This window comes from Salvelinus sp. IW2-2015, linkage group LG36 (genome assembly GCF_002910315.2).
Source record: "Salvelinus sp. IW2-2015 linkage group LG36, ASM291031v2, whole genome shotgun sequence".
Classification (NCBI taxonomy): Eukaryota; Metazoa; Chordata; class Actinopteri; order Salmoniformes; family Salmonidae; genus Salvelinus; species Salvelinus sp. IW2-2015.
This window is the reverse complement of record NC_036875.1, coordinates 34,018,260-34,035,301: the sequence shown is the minus strand read 5'-3', so window position 1 is coordinate 34,035,301 and position 17,042 is coordinate 34,018,260. Positions and strand designations below refer to the sequence as shown.

General features: G+C 44.2%; 1 protein-coding gene across 2 annotated transcripts; it reads left to right on the top strand.

Moving 5' to 3' along the window:
* Positions 1 to 2,462: 2,462 nt before the first annotated feature.
* Positions 2,463 to 15,319, top strand: LOC111959636 (ETS translocation variant 5). 2 transcript variants are annotated; one of them, XM_023981357.2, is made up of 13 exons: positions 2,463 to 2,599; positions 4,485 to 4,617; positions 5,124 to 5,217; positions 5,394 to 5,441; positions 6,371 to 6,421; positions 8,422 to 8,545; positions 8,680 to 8,979; positions 10,305 to 10,609; positions 12,479 to 12,541; positions 13,005 to 13,073; positions 13,926 to 14,095; positions 14,310 to 14,411; positions 14,608 to 15,319. In XM_023981357.2, the coding sequence occupies exons 2-13, from the start codon at positions 4,570 to 4,572 to the stop codon at positions 14,824 to 14,826; spliced, it is 1,593 nt and encodes a 530-aa protein (XP_023837125.1). In that variant the 5' UTR covers positions 2,463 to 2,599; positions 4,485 to 4,569; the 3' UTR covers positions 14,827 to 15,319. The 2 variants fall into 2 exon arrangements, with proteins under 2 accessions (XP_023837125.1, XP_023837124.1); XM_023981356.2 differs by having other exon boundaries at positions 14,310 to 14,417.
* The last annotated feature ends 1,723 nt before the right edge of the window (positions 15,320 to 17,042 follow it).

The window sequence follows — 17,042 nt, the reverse complement described above, 5'->3', positions numbered from 1 at the left end:
TTGACTTTGTTGCCCTTAAGCCAACTTTGGAAGTATGCTTGGGGTCATTGCCCATTTGGAAGAACCATTTGCGACCAAGCTTTTTTATTTTTTTTATATTTCACCTTTATTTAACCAGGTAGGCTAGTTGAGAACAAGTTCTCATTTGCAACTGCGACCTGGCCAAGATAAAAGCATAGCAGTGTGAACAGACAACACAGAGTTACACATGGAGTAAACAATAAACAAGTCAATAACATGGTAGAAAAAAGAGAATCTATATACAATGTGTGCAAAAGGCATGAGGTAGGCAATAAATCGAATAACATCCCGACTGATGTCTTGAGATGTTGCTTCAATATATCCACACAATTTTCCTCCCTCACGGTGCCATGTATTTTGGGAAGTGCACCAGTCCCTCCTGCAGCAAAGCACCCCACAAACATGTGCTGCCACCCTCGTGCTTCACGGTTGGATGGTGTTCTTCGGCTTGCAAGCATCCCCCTTTTTCCTCCAAACATAACAATGGTCATGATGGCCAAACAGTTTTATTTTTGTTTCATCAGACCAGAGGACATTTCTCCAAAAAGTACGATCTTTGTCCCCGTGTGCAGTTGCAAACCGTAGTCTGGCTTTTTTATGACGGTTTTGGAGCAGTGGCTTCTTCCTTGCTGAGCGGCCTTTCAGGCTATGTCGATATAGGACTCGTTTTACTGTGGATATAGATACTTTTGTACCTGTTTCTCCAGCATCTTCACAAGTCCTTTGCTGTTGTTCTGGGATTGATTTGCACTTTTTGCACCAAAGTATGTTCATCTCTAGGAGACAGAACACATCTCCTTCCTGAGGCGGATATGACAGCTGCGTGGTCCCATGGTGTTTATACTTGCGTACTATTGTTTGTACAGATGAACGTGGTACCTTCAGGTGTTTGGAAATTGCTCCCAAGGATGAACCAGACTTGTGGAGGTCTACAATTATTTTTCTGAAGTCTTGGCTAATTTCTTTTGATTTTCCCATGATATCAAGCAGAGGCAGGTACACCTCAAATTGACTCAAATGATGTCAATAAGCCTATCAGAAGCTTCTAAAACCATGACATCATTTTCTGGAGTTTTCCAAGCTATTTAAAGGCACAGTCAACTTAATGTATGTAAACTTCTGACCCACTGGAATTGTGAAACAGTGAATTATAAGTGAAATAATCTGTCTGTAAACAATTGTTGGAAAAATTACTTGTGTCATGCACAAAGTAGATGTCCTAACCGACTTGCCAAAACTATAGTTTGTTAACAAGAAATTTGTGGAGTGGTTGAAAAATTAGTTTTAAAATAACTCCAATCTAAGTGTATGTAAATTTCCAACTTCAACTGTAGTTGTTCCTTTTGTCCAGGTGGGAAAGGGCAGTGTGGAGTGCAATAGAGATTATATCATCTGTGGATCTGTTGGGGTGGAATGCAATTTGGAGTTGGTCTAGAGTTTCTGGGATAATGGTGTTGATGTGAGCCATGACCAGCCTTTCAAAGCACTTAATGGCTACAGACGTGATTGCTACGGGTCGGTAGTCATTTAGGCAGGTTACCTTAGTATTCTTGAGCACAGGGTCTATGGTGGTCTGCTTGAAACATGTTGGTATTACAGACTCAGTTCTTGATTAACAGGAAATAAACAGGAATTTAACTGAATTGCTGTAACACAATTGAAGAATAATTAATAGGTAATTCCAACGTGAAAGTCAACTTGGTACAAAATGAAAAATGGGTTGCATAGATATTAGTTTGCCTTTATTTTCTTTATTAGGTTTAACCAAAGGGGGAAAGTAAGTTGAGTGTTGAAAGAAATAGGTTGCAACTTGAAATATAGGTTTACCAATATTGAAATATAACACTTGGCATTGAATCATATGGTTTAAACTAATTTACTTATAGTCAGTTAACACATTTTTAAAAAGTTGATACTATGGGTATGATCTGTCTAGAATTTATATTTGTCTTATTTAAGGAACAGTTAGAGCAGGAAAGCAGCTGTGCATAAACTGTGCCACGTTCACCGTCCGGGTCAGTTGAATATTCCCAGGATTAAACTATCCATTTGTTTGGATCCGTTTTCAAAATGACTAGCCTATCTGTCTTTGATAAAAACATACAAACAGTGAAACTGTAACCATAGGTTTGTAGATTTCCACTGTCTGTTATTAGCCTACCAGGTTATTACACAGCTGGCCCTTTAAACATCTCACAGCGGTGACGAAAAGTGAATGAAAGGAATGAAACACAGCCATTCATTAAAAACAAATAATAGGACCGATCCACCTTTAGTCATCCACGTTTCCATTGGTCCTCGAGCACTTTAAATATAATTAATACATTTCTAATGCCCATTGGTTACTCGCAAAAATGACAATGCCGACGAGCCAATGAGCGTGTGCCTCTGTGTACCACTCGAGCCCCAGGGAAAACCAAGCCATCGTTATCTAAAAGCTCAGTCAAGTTGTGTTAGTCGGATGGAACGCGTCAATTGATCATTGAACAGAGACGTTTCGGTCTTTTTTTTTTTGTGTGTGTGTGGATTTTTCTATTTCGTTCTTGCCATACTGTAACTGAACTGAAACGCGCACAGGGTGAGTAGTCTGAAATCTGAATTGTAATTTTTGCCTGGATATCCATCTGGCGATGGAATATCAATAAGTTTACGAGCGCCTGCAACAGCAAATTTAGATCTCTGCCATGGGCGAAAACGGATCGCCATCTTTCTCCAAGAAAACATTTACTTTGGCAACCATTTTCTGTCGCTTTGTATTAATTGTGCTGTGTAGTATTGCTCGTTCTTTATCTGAGTGCATATTTATTTGATCTCCGAGTCGGTCGACTGTTTTCTGATTTTATGAATGGAGAGGTTCAGGTTATTTTCTTCGCAGTGTTTCACACGGATCGAGTTTCACTTCATTAAAAAAAAAAAAAAAAGGGGGGGGGGGTTGTCGGTCGGATGGATGTTATTCATCAACCCCTTCAATTGCTTTGAACTAGCTACTATTTAGTGGATCATTTTGCATTAACTATTGGGGAAATAAATTACGTTAGCGTTTTCAAATACTTAATCAGTTTTCTCAATAGGAGGATTGATTTTCATCAGCAGTCTGCAATATAGGCTATTTTTCTTTTTTGTTTGCCTACAACTTTCCACTTGCTGCTTTTATTGGACAACTACCGATTTTTACTCCAGATAATGATTTAACAAAGATTTTTGGTATCCATTACTGAGAATTTTCAGAAATTCTAAAGCACCATGCAACTAGACACGGACATTTTTTGAATATACATATTTGACCGAATCCATAACGAAGCCTGTATGGCCAAGTTAAGGTTGGTCAAATTCTCTGTTTCACAAAACAGTACCTATCCTGTAACTCCCAGTAATTGGATACCAACAATCTTTGGTTAGATCTCATTATCTGGAGTAAAAATCTGTAGTTACGTTTAGGCTACACCAAGTTACATGATCAAATGTGGGAACTTTAATTACATTTGGGAGGGGGAATACAAAACGGATCACCTGCTACTTTGGATTTGTGGCCATTGACAACGCCACTGTTTTCAAAACTTGATTTAAAATATGCGTAATGTTGTACCCTATGATTTGTCCAATGTTTTACTACCATTTTATGCATCAGTAAATGCATATTTTCAATGTATCTACTGTGTCGCTTTAATGGCCAGTTATCGCTTTATTAGTCATCCATTTAATATAATAAACGGGTGAAAGTATAGTGACTCGTGTCAAGCTCAAGGAGGTTTGGAGTGGGAGGGCTATCCACGTGGAATGTAAGGTTATGAATTTACTATTTGTTTTATTCCCAGCCCATTCTCTGCCACTTTCTGTCGGGTTTCACGTGCAAGTGCACTTAACTTCCCTATGCCCAGGGGATATGGAAGCTGTGCTAGGGTTTTATATTTAAAGGTCACTATGAAACCAGTAGTTTGCCTCAGTATGGAGAGGTATATTGTAACAAGACGTTTCTATTGGATTTATTTATAGACTGGCTTTTCTGTTGTCTAATATTCTTCAGTAATTCGTTAATGAGTAAACTAAAAATAAAATAACACTCGTGCTCTATACAATACGGTGGCATCAAATGCCTCAGTGTAGGGTTAAAGACCCATCCTTGAAGGTTTCCCCCTGCTCAGTCATAGTTGGTTATGATTGCAGTCTCCTAATCGCCTGAACAGATGGCTGGCTTTGCTTTATGTAAGAGTTACATACGTCACACAACTACAGAGTGTATTTAAGTTGTGCATGCAGGACATGCTCTAAACCAGCATGTTCAGAAGAGCTGTTGTTGCAATAGGAAACGGCGTCGGGCAACAAGAGCAAGAGGTGCGGGTTATATGGGTTCTGATAGGACTCTAGTGAAGTGTCTGTCTATTTTTGTGAAAGAAACTGGATGATGGAGTACTCTAGCAGAGTTGAACTACTAACATATGGTTTCTATTTGTTTTTGTCCACAGTTGAACAGCTAGTACATAAAGTGACTTTTGCGATATCGCTTTAAGCGAAGACCCTTTTCTGGGAACCTTTGAAGACCTGGATAACATGGACGGATTCTACGACCAGCAAGTGCCATTTATGGTCCTACCCAATGTAAGCACGCCCCTCATATCTTCATAGAAATATAATTACTAGAACCGTTGAATGGGAATGCCCATTCTAATTATTCGATTTGTATGGTTCTCTTGGATGTCGATTTAAGGCAGCCCCCCCCCCCCCTCTCTGATTCAGAGGGGTTGGGTTAAATGAGGAAGACACATTTCAGTTGAATACTTTGTTGGACCACTGACTAGGTACCCCCCTTTCCCTTTATCAATCAGGAGCATGGTTGTCATTGGCTCTGTTCCAATATCCAAACTTCCATACTGCTTGCAATACAGAATCAGAATGTATTGGCCATGTATTCTAAAATGGTTTGCTAGTGTGGCTATTCAAACAGAGCAATAGATTGAGGCTTGTCAACATTTCAACTAGAAGTGGAGGTGATGTAATATTCTCAAGACAATTGACTCACACCAGAGGCATATTTACATGTATACACAGCTGAGTCACACTAAACAGCTCTAACTAATAAGTTGGTTATGTTTTCATCATTGCAGCAAAAATCGCATGTGGAGGAACCATACAGCAGACCAATCATAGACAGCAGGAAAAGGAAGTTTGTAGACACAGTACTCGCCCAGGACACGGAAGGTAATTGGACAACTACGTCTTCGTTACCCTTTGACATCAGCATGAGCCACCCGACACAGCCATACTTTTTATACCTATCATATGTAATGTGGATTGTTAAAGTGCTCTCTACTTACCAATCTGACATTTGAACAGAGGTCTGTAGGCTCAGTTTTTAAAATATTTTTCTGTTTCAGACCTCTTCCAAGACCTCAGTCAGTTGCAGGAGATCTGGATTGCAGAAGGTAAGTTATCTAGTAATTATAAAATGGGTGGTTCAAGCCCTGAATGCTGATTGGCTGACAGCCGTAGTATCAGACAATATACCACGGGTATGAGACAACATTTATTTTTACTGCTCTAATTGGTAACCAGTTTATAATGGCAATAAGGCACCTCGGCATATTGGCCATATAACACACCCCCCTCGTGCCTTATTGCTTAAGTATACCACAGAGTTGATACTGAATGCTTCCCCTTTTCTGCTGAATTTATTTTGATGTATTCTGTTGCTATCAGCACAACCCGGCAGTGCTTGCCCTCTGGTAGACATTGGTTATGTTAATTCAATCTCATCCATAATCTGACGACTTTGGAAAAGTAATACAATTCCCCTTGAAGTAGCTGTCGTCAATACAGGCAGAAAAATAAGGATATTCTTTGGAAAGAGGGTGACCAAATGGAGAAAAATGTTTTGGGTGATTGAATTGTGTTCACAGATGGTTTTTGAGATGCATTGAGCAGGTGGGCAGATTAACCTAAAATGAGAATTTGAAATATTCATATTTTTTTACCCTGTGCATTAAACTAGAGCGAAGTCCCATAAATAAGCAACTATGCTGACCTAAGAGTCCTTGAATTTAAATACAACATTTCTTTCAATGTTCACTTTTTTATTTATTGTCGCACTCTAAATTAAATGACAAATCTTGACAGGCATTTTCTACCCTTGAACCACTGCAAGAGTGGTATTACTCATCCATTGTCTTGAGATTTTAACAAAGTTCCTAAGTATTTCCCAATGTTTTTTTACATTTTTTCCGTGGATTGAACAAAATAGCTTTGGTTCCTTTTGAATAAAGACATCAAGATGAGATTTACAGTTTGTTGTTCACCCAGTGGAGGCCCAGTTAGTATCCACTTGTTTAACGCTTTCTCTCTTCTCCCTCCACAGCCCAGGTGCCTGATGATGAACAGTTTGTCCCAGATTTTCAGTCGGATAGCTGTGAGTACCTGAGATGTATTATTTATACCAGGCTGGGATGTAGAGGTGTCAAGTTCCCCGACGCACACAATGTAGCAAGATCTGATCTCGGGACTGCTGCTGTGCTTGTCTGAAAGGCCTTCAGGATTAAACAGAGCTGCACTGAAGGAGCCATTTGCCCATAGAAATGTTATTAACTCAGTTCATTCTTTGTCTTTACTCTGCTCCATTGACTGGGTTCAGAATGTTTAAGATAACAAACCCTGACGATCACTCTCTCTCTCATTCTCCTGGTCTCTCTCTCTCTCTCATTCTCCTGGTCTCTCTCTCTCTCATTCTCCTGGTCTCTCTCTCTCTCTCATTCTCCTGGTCTCTCTCTCGCTCTCATTCTCCTGGTCTCATTCTCCTGGTCTCTCTCTCTCTCGCTGCTCTATCCTTCCATCCTTAGAGGGCTTTCATCCTGCCAGGGCTTGACGCCATTCTTCTTACACTAAAACATCCTGCTTTACTCTGGGGAGACTTTCCCCTCCTCCCATTTTGGGTTTAATCAGGCGATTGGCGTGGGGCATCACATGAGCCAAGCTCATAATCTGATTTCACACTTTCATGCACTCAAATCCAGCCTCTGGAGTGGGATGGATTCCAGCGGGTGGGGGTATCCAATAGTCCCAGTCCACACAGCCCTTCTCCCTCACCCTCTCTGACTGTACAGCTTCACCTCCCCCCATTTGTCAGCAGTGCACAGAGCCTTTTATATGGCAGCCAAGGGAAATATTTGAGTTATGTTCAGTGGAGCGTTTTATGATTCTCCCCTTTTACAGTTTGTTTTTGTCTGATGTGGCATCAGAGACAGGGTGTGGTTGCTGGCATCTGTCTTTGTTGCTGTTTTGGACCCCGATCTGCATGGTAGCCTAGCATACTGTAAATGACTGCCGAGGTGCTGCAATGTATTATTAAGGTTGCTGCTGTCATGCGTGTTTAGACAGTGAGGCCCATGCTGGGGTGTGTAGTAGGGCTTGCTATAGTCTGCTCACAGTGAGGTCTCTGTGCAGTATAGTTCTTGACCTAGCCGTTTGGGTGCATGTGTAAGTGTGCAGGATAGTGTGTTTAGCAGCGACCCCATAGCCAAACGGGCCAGGCTCTCTATTCACCAGCCCTGCGTGGCCCCTGTCCTGCGTGGCCCCGGCCCTGCCTTCAGTCATCTGGCTGTCACATGGCAGCCAATGTGCTCCACACACACTCCTCCTGTACTGAACCTTGCCCTCCAATCATCTCGACCCCTGTCTAGGAGAGTTTTCTCTCGCTTTCATGTGTTCCATCTGAGGCAGTACTGCATTTTGTCCTGCTCTGAGCTTTTATAGCATGCATGAGCAGGGAGCTCTGCTCACATGCCTATTGGTTCCCTGTCACCCCTCCCTTCCCTGGTCCATCAGTTAGCGTGATGTATCCAGCTCATGTTACGCCTCTCGCCCCCATATGCGGTTTCACTGGCCCATTATGTGGTGCGGGAAATGGGAGCCGACTGGAGATCTAATGGTTAGAGAGGAGAATTATTGAATTACGGCCACAGTGATTCATGGGTAATGACCAGGGCTCCCCCTATTCCATATAGTGCTAACCTTTTGGCCAGAGCCCTATGGGTGCCATTTGGGAGGGAACCTGTGTCCGTAATGGACATTTGACGGGTGAGGACGGTGATGATGGTATGATACTTTCTATTGCGCTGCCAGCCGTGGTTAGGATGCGACGTGGTTAGGATGCGACGTGGTTAGGATGCGACGTGGTTAGGATGCGACGTGGTTAGGATGCGACGTGGTTAGGATGCGACGTGGTTAGGATGCGACGTGGTTAGGATGCGACGTGGTTAAGTGGCTCACTGTGCTGATTGATATTCTTGTTTTCCCCCAATGTCCATTCATTGAAAAATGGAGGATATTGAATAACCTCTGACTCTTGTTTTCTAGGTTGATTTTAAGTAGCGCTAACAGTGTTTCTAATGTGTTTCCCCTCTCTCTTCTCAGTAATGTTTCATGGCCCCCCACCATCCAAGATTAAACGGGAACTGAGTCCTTCCAAAGAGATTTGTCCTTGTAACCAGGAAAGGAGTCCCATGCCGTATGGAGAGAAGTGCCTTTACAGCGACAGGTATGGACCGTTATATATATATATATATATACACACACACTTTGTTACCTTTCACCACACCAACAAAAGAGCCAAGTATTCTGACCATGCTGAAACAAGCCTTCTGTCTGACCGGCCTCTGTCTCCCTCCACAGTGCCTATGAGAGGAAACCCGGTTTGGCCTACAAGCCATTGACCCCTCCCTCTACACCCGTGTCACCATGCAGCTCTACCAACACCCCAAGGACACACCCAGTCAGCCAGCAGACTCCTCCCCCTCATCAAATACACAATCGGAACCAGGCGCAAGGGCCACACCCCCTGCAGCCTGACCACCAAGCAGTTGGCCCAGCCCACAACCAGCAGAGGCCACTCCCCCTCCAGAGCCCACCCTACGCTGTGCCCTGCCCCCCCTCACTCCTCAGTCAGGATGGTAACTACAGCCCTGAGCACAGGTGATTGGTCCTATCCTGCCATGCTGCACTGCAACACCTTTCACCCAGTCACATCAGTCAGACTCCGAGTTGGGGTCACTGTAGTCTCGCAATGCCATCCTTTCAAGACTTGAAGATTCTGTTGAAGGCCAAAACGTCATTCTTTTAAACTTGTCTAATAAAACTGGGTATTTTTATGGTGAGCGATGTCCAATGACGTCTACACATTTTTAGGTTGCTTCTCTACTCATGTTGGTTAAGCACCTTCTACTTATTTCCAAGTCTTGAAGGTGAGAGTTTGATGCTTACTGGTATAGGAGTTTATCATGAGAGAGCCTAAGGGTTACTGGTATAGGAGTTTATCATGAGAGAGCCTGAGGGTTACTGATATAGGAGTTTATCATGAGAGAGCCTGAGGGTTACTGGTATAGGAGTTTATCACGAGAGAGCCTGAGGTTTGGCTTACTGGTTTAGGAGTTTATGCAAATATGGAGATTAACATCCAACATTGCTGAACAGGTGAATGACTCCATCCAGGTGTTTACTAACATCCTAACTAATGAGCCTGTCTGTATAGATAACTGCTGATCCTAGGTTGACCTCTCTAAATGTAAACATCCATCTCAATAAGACAGGTGTTCACGTTTCCATTGCACTCTGAGACACACCGTGCAATTTAACACATTAAGACCAGTGGAGAGGATCAGGCTTTGTGACTAATGCTGCCTTTAGGAGGTGGAGGGGTGGGGAAGGTCCCCTATATTGAGGAGTGAAAGGTGCTGGCAGCGTTGGAACCCCCGTGGGAACAGCCCACCGCTCTGTCACCCCCACCTGTGACAGGACTCCTGGTGTGATGTGTTGGAACGCAGGGCATGTCATCACCAGCCAGTAATATGGAATCTTTGTGTAGCCAGAAGCCGTTGGCCTTGTCTCTATCTTACTGTCACTGGAGGATCTTTTATACCTGCTAGCTATTGACACCTGCCCCCAACATCTCATTTACAGCTTGTATTCGCAGGCTTGATTGCACTGAGTACATTTGGCTCCTGAGTGGCGTGTGCGTTGCGTTTTGGTCTAAAGCTGGACGCTCAGTAGTTCCTCAATGGTTGAAGACTCTAACTCAGATTTACTGTAAATGTATGCCTCTTATATTTAAACAGTTTTCATCAAGTTTCCATTCTCTTTAAATCTGAAATGTTTTTAAGCTACAGTTTTCATAGCCATCAGTAGTATAAGAGTCTAATGAACTTAAAATTAATCTCTCTGTTCAGACATTTGTTTATAGCCACAGTTTTCATTAATAATAACCTTCCACCCACCCTCTCCCATGTCTTCCTCCACCCCAGGTTCCAGAGGCAAATGTCGGAGCCATGTCTACCCTTTCCTCCCTCTGAGAGCCGGACTCACCCTCAGTTCCTGGCCCAACCGCAGGCCCCCAGCCACAGTGCCCTACCCAGGGACGGGAGGCCCCCCTACCACCGCCAGATGTCTGAACCCCTGGTCCCTGGTCCCGTGCCTCAACACGGCTTCAAGCAGGAGCTGCTGGACCCTCGCTACACAGAGCAGGGTGTCCCCTCCATGGGCCCCCCTCAGGCTGCCTTCCACCCCATGGCCATCAAGCAGGAGCCCCAGGACTTCTGCTTTGACTCTGGTGAGTGGCTGGCTACCTTCAGGCTCCTCTGGATCGGTCGGCTACACTACACAGACTACAGCATTACAGCTGACCCACAGGGTTGTAATAGGGTTTGAGGGGTGTGAGTCTTGACATTGGCTCCAAATCTTTACCCTTAAGTGTGCACTCCTTAATGCATTGGATTGGTGTAAACATGAGTTTCCACCATATTTCTTCCACCGTTCCTTTCTTTCCATAAAGTGGAGTGAATAAGTGCACCCTTAGGACAAAAGGAAAGTGAAACAGGAAACAACCTTGGTGCTCTCTGATGCAGGTTGCTGTCCTAGGAGAGTTAGTCCCCTCCAGACAGGCTGCATTGGAGCAGACTGGTTATATGGTGGGGAAAGTGTCCGTTCCTGTTGATTTTGCTCGCTGGCACGCGGTTGTTAGTTTTAGCGCAGCAAATCCTAGAAACCATTAACAAACACAACCGTGTAGACCCTTGCCTTACACCGCACTGCGTCAGCAGTCGTAACGCACACACAGACATGACCATGTCACTTCCAAATACGTCAACCACTCTGCTCTGACAGTCAGGCCAGTAAAAATGGGTCTCTTAGCCTGACTTGAGCCTCTGCAGGACAGAAGGGATAAGCAAATGGGTCAGTCATCCCCAAGCCCAGGCACAGGGAAACTTACTTCACAAGTTTAGGGCTACCTAGAATAGATTTGGGCCACTACGCTGTGTTTACAGAGGGCGCTAGAAGGCAAGTATGAACACTACATGGATGCTCATCAACATGGATGCTCATTTCAGATTTACACTGAAATGAATGCAATGGACTTATGCCGATTTACTTATTGCCGCATGTCCTTGTCCCAATAGAAATGCTGTGTACCTAATAAGTAAGCCCACGAGAAGTAGAATTCTGTTTTACTTTTCATTTCGATGCCCACGCACCCCAGCTGTTGTCCCTATTCTGCCACCAACACCCACCTTTCCTTCCCTCCTCTGCCCAGGCCAGCTTTGCACTGTCCCTCTCTCATTCTCCCTCTAAGCTTTATGATTGGGGGGCCAGTGATGTAATGCCAAATCCTCTTAGCTTCTTACAACCTATAAATAAATACATACGTCAGCATAAAGGTCCACTGGCCCAGCCTCTGGCTGTCTCTCTGGATGGATGTATAAGAGCATAGCCAGTAGCCACCATAGTCACATCACACTTTTGGCTCTCCTGGTTGGGACTGCTCACCACAACGGATGTGTCTGAAATTGCACCCTGTTCCCAATACAGTGTACTACTTTTGGTTTCTGGGCAGAATGTGTGCACTATAAACTGAATAGGGTGCCATCTAATGCAATTGGATAGAGGTTCCATGATTCTTTAACAAGCCCAAACTTGAGAATACCAGTGTAAATGCTTTGTAGATATGGCCCTAAAGTGTGATAAAGATCTGATCCTTAGGAGAGGACAGGAAACAGAGGGGTGGAGTGGGACCCTGGGGGCTTTTCCAACTCAGCAGATCGGGGGGGTGGGACTTGACCACATGGGGGCCAGCCAAGCATAACTTGATTTGTCATGATTTGATGTGGGATAGCTAGTGGACATCTACAGCCCAGCTGATTGGTTGCTAAGTCGAAGTCAGTTGTATAAAAGAGGAAGTGCTGCAGCAGCAGGTTGATAAGAGGTGAAGAATGCATCGTGTTCATCCTCATGTCACCAACCACGGGAATGGGTTGTTGCACCACACATAGAACAGAGACGGAACGTATTCCAGCCACATGCAGTAAATGGATACTGCTTGTATGTACAATCTCCGTTTACTAGCGTGCAAGCAGAGCAGTGTTCTAAATATACTCATGTCAGAGGTCGATGTTGATATGTTGTCTCGTCCTCCCTCTGTTAGAAGTGCCTATCTGTCAGTCTACATTTGGAAGAGCCGGGACCTTCTACCAAAACAACCATGAAAGTAAGTATCCATTTCCGTCTTAGCAGTGGCATGTTTCAAGTTGAATTCCTCTGTAATAAATACATAGGAAATCCTACTCAAAGCTCTCACAATAAAAATGTTACGAGGGCTTACTGGTAGCTGTTGCCTCTCTAGTTGTGACTTATTGAGCGCTTATAAAGTGCTGCATGGTTGGGGAATAGGACATGCCGCAAGGTAGAAGTCAACATTAGCATGACGTCTCTTGAGATGTTGCATCTATCAATGAGGCCTGTTTAGGGTTTCACTGTTTCAACACCGCTCAGCAGCACTGCTGTCTGCATATTGTTAGCACAACATCATTTTCCACTCTTGTGAAGCTGCCTGGCTATATTGCTTTGTGAGCAGTTTAGTCTCCCTGGATATAGTAGTTGGCCTCCACAGCAAAATGTAGACTGTATTGCCATGCCCTCCCCTGGCTAGCTAATCTCTCTCTCTATCACAGGTTTCTCCTTTGACAGAGAGCCTCACCTGTACTACGATGATACCTGCGTGGTTCCTGACAGACTTGAAGGTAAGAAAATACTTTACATTAGTAGCTCTCGCCCGTCCTTGGGCCGGGCGAGAGCTATTTGAGCAGCATGGGGTTCATCCTGTCCTTGGGGGGGGGGGGGGGGGGGGGGGGGGGGGGGGGGGGGGGGGGGGGGGGGGGGGGGTCTTACAAGCATCACAGAGGACTCTGTCTCTTCTCAGCTGCTGGGAGCATTTGAAAGGACAGGATTATTAGTATGCCTGTTGCATCACTGACTAGAGGGAGGAGAACTGTAGAAAGTCTCCATTGAGCAGCAGGGATGGCAGGCGGGTGCAAAATGAGTAGCCTGCTCCCCTTCACAGTCCACAGCTTATAGGAATGTCTCACCACACTGTAACTAGCTGTCGGGTGGACTAGCAATTTTAACTCGCTAGTTATAATTGAGACCCCCACTCGGCTCATTTCTCCCCTTGAGGCCCCCATGATTAGCCAGATAATTAACATTTTGCACTAAAACCCAAGTTAGACATTGATAGTCAAAACTATCTTAATATCCTTTTTGTGCTAGTTGGATGTACCTGCACTAAAACTTTTCCTTCATAGCTTGTTCTCCTTTTATAATACGGGGCCAATTTTATTATCAGCTCTTTTATTTCCATGACTGGTCAAATTATTTTCTCACGGCTCTCTTGTCCATCTGCAGCAGACATATGGTGAGGAATATGTTCGGACCATGAAATGGCAATAAAGTCACATTATTGAATCGTAATACATATTGTATCGGCACCTAAGTATTGTGGTAATTGAGGTCCCTGTAAAAATTCCCATGCTAGATGGCCAGGCTGCCCCAGAGTACAGTGCTCACTCTTTCCCCTACCCCCCCCCCAACCACAGGGAAGGTCAAGCAGGAGCCCTCTGTGTACCGTGATGGCCCGCCCTACCAGCGGCGTGGCTCTCTGCAGCTCTGGCAGTTTCTGGTCACCCTATTGGATGACCCGGCCAACGGTCACTTCATTGCCTGGACAGGCCGGGGCATGGAGTTCAAACTCATTGAGCCAGAGGAGGTCAGTTGTAAATGTTTAAATAATTTTTTTGTTGATGAACTTGACAGATTCTCTTACAAATGACTTTTTAGAGGTCAGTTCCTTACCCTGGTCCTAGTAGTAGTTCAGGCCATTAAGTCAGTGTACTCATTCAATCCCTCTTCTTCTCTTCTTTTTTTAAGACGTTCAATCAGGCATTGTGACTGATTTAGTGTTTTCTGCCTTGTCTCTTCAGGTGGCTCGCCGCTGGGGCATCCAGAAGAACAGGCCAGCCATGAACTATGACAAGCTGAGTCGTTCTCTGCGCTACTACTATGAGAAGGGAATCATGCAGAAGGTAAAGGCAGGTTCACCCTTTCTATCCTTCCCCATTTCTCCTCAGCAACAGCCTGATGCTTCCTTGGCTCATTTGAATACAACCTTGGAGGGTGATGCAGCCATAGAAATCCATATGATATAATGTTAGAACTATTGTGTTCTATTTGATTCTGTGGGTCTAACTAACTTGCTCTTCTCCGATTGGTCCTTTCCAGGTTGCTGGCGAGAGGTACGTGTACAAGTTTGTGTGCGACCCTGAAGCCCTGTTCTCCATGGCCTTCCCTGACAACCAGAGGCCCAACCTGAAGGCCGACCCAGACAGCCTGCCCTGCGTTGGGGTGGATGATGACACCCTGCCCCTCGCCCACTACAAGAACACCCCTTACTTGGTGGACTCTGGCGAGCAGTGTGTAGGTCTACCCTACGGGTACTGACTGCCCCCCCCTGCTGCTCCTCAACCCAACCCAGAGATCAAGCTCCAACTGCTGAGGCTGAGCAAGAAACTGGATCAAACCTGAACCCGAAACCTCCCTCTCTCTGCTAAATTACTCCTCCAATCCTGCCCACTTACGGATTAACTTAACACTCCCCCTAAAATGACTGAGGAGAAACCTGCACCAACCACGTTCCTTGGCTTCATCTATAGTACCAAGAGAGAGGGCACCGTGGAAGTAAGGGTGTTATGGACTGCAGTGGCTCCGCCAACTCTCAACTCAAGGTGAACTGGCGTCATTGCTATGGAGACGAAGAGGAAGTGATGGGCCAGGGGCCGTGTTATGGCAGCATGCCGGAGGACTGACCGATAGATCTCTGTGTAGACTGCAAGAATTGTAGCAGTTCTGATTTCGGACAACCTGCTTTTTCTAAAATAATTATATTAAAAGTTAATTCTGACAAAAGTATCTATAAATAAAGCACTATTCTGTAGTTTCCTTTTTGGTCCCCAATAATTATGTATTTTTCTGCCACATATTAACAATAAGATCTGTGTAAGTAAGGGCTTTGATTTGCAAAAATAAATAGTAACATTTGAATATTTCTAAACAAACCCACAGACCTGTTGGTTTCTGTAGACTTGGTATAGAAACGTATGCTGGCTATTCTACAATTGGTTACACTCCTTTACAAAACCCATGTGGCTCTGGTCAAAAGTAGTGCACTGAATAGGGTGTCATTTAGGATGCAGACTCTGTCTGGTGGTCCATTCTCATTTATACTGACACTCCACAACATTTAATTTTTTTCATAAACTACTTATATTTCCTAAAGGTTGTAACTAATCAGCGCTCTACCTAAAACAATAAATCCCCTGCAGGAGTCTTTCATTTTCCAAAGGGGACAACTGTGTCAATATCTTTCCCATAGATTTTGAATTTTTACATAACTTGGGTTATAGCTTTTTTTCATTTTTTTGGGTGCTTGATGTTTCCTCGGCAGTGAGTACTAGATTCTTAAATGCACCAGGATGGCATCTTTCAGGACATTGCATGCGAAGGTGTGGAATTATACACCTTTCCCTGGAGTCCTCTTTCTACCAATTGCAGGTTGTCAACGAGAGACCTCTGCTTCTCTTTGCATGACAGTGTATTCAAACAAACTGTCCACTAACATATGGCTTTACTCTACTCTGGACAAAGAAGACAAATTGTGAAAGTTCTCTGCATTTTGTTTGTTTCTTAAATGGGGGGGGGAAAAGACAAACTTATATAAATATATATTTTTGCTAAGTCTGCATCTGATTTGATTGTATAGTTCTGCCTATAACACATGTATCCCTGTGACGTGATTATTACTGCAGATAGTTTTCTTTTTAGAGGCTGTAATTGGTGAGTGAAATGGTAGGATGAAGAGCGAGAAAATAGTATTAGGTATAAAGAAGTAGTGTGGCTTGGGTTCCATTCAGTGTGGTGCAGCGGTCTAAGGCACTGCATCTCAGTGCAAGGAGTGTCACTACAGTCCCTGGTTCGAATCCAGGCTGTATCACATCTGACCGTGATTGGGAGTCCCATAGGGCGGCGCACATTGGCCCAGCGTCGTCCGGGTTTGCCCTGGGTAGGCTGTCATTGTAAATAAGAATTTGTTCTTCACTGTCTTGCCTAGTTAAATTTAAGGAGGGAAAAAATTCCCTATATAGTGAACTATGGGCCCTGGTCAAAAGTAGTGCACTATATATATAAGGTGCCAATTCAGGCAGTTAAGAGATGTGAGTATCCACCTCTAGTCTCTACCCTGACCTGACCAAGGGTTGTCTGAACTTGTATAGGCTTCACCTTCTCTCCCTCTTCACAATGTGTACCTTTACACTGCAAAGTTTATAATGATCTGTACTGGGTACAATAAACTCTTCTTTCTGCTTCACTTCCTGTGGTCTGGTCTGTTTCGTCGTTCCCTGTTCCCGCTCCGCCTCATCCTCACACAGACTGCGTTACCAAATGGCACCCTATTCCCTATAGTGCACTACTTATCTAGGGCCCTGGTCAAAAACAGTGCACTATATAGGGTGCCATTTGGGTCTAAGCTGATGTTCTGCACTGAAGTGCTTGGCTTTGCTAATTACTGAGTCACGTGCTTTTTTTTTTCTTTTTCTCCCTTTTTGATATTTCCTTTGTTAAATATTACCGTCTACTCTCCTATTGCAAATGGTTTAGCA

Excerpts from the sequence above, each read along its gene's own strand:
- LOC111959636 (XM_023981356.2), top strand. The coding sequence starts at position 4,570 with ATGGACGGATTCTACGACCAGCAAGTGCCATTTATGGTCCTACCCAAT. Across the intron at positions 5,218-5,393 it reads ACTCGCCCAGGACACGGAAG|ACCTCTTCCAAGACCTCAGT; the intron begins GTAATTGGACAA and ends TTTCTGTTTCAG. Across the intron at positions 10,610-12,478 it reads GGACTTCTGCTTTGACTCTG|AAGTGCCTATCTGTCAGTCT; the intron begins GTGAGTGGCTGG and ends TCCCTCTGTTAG.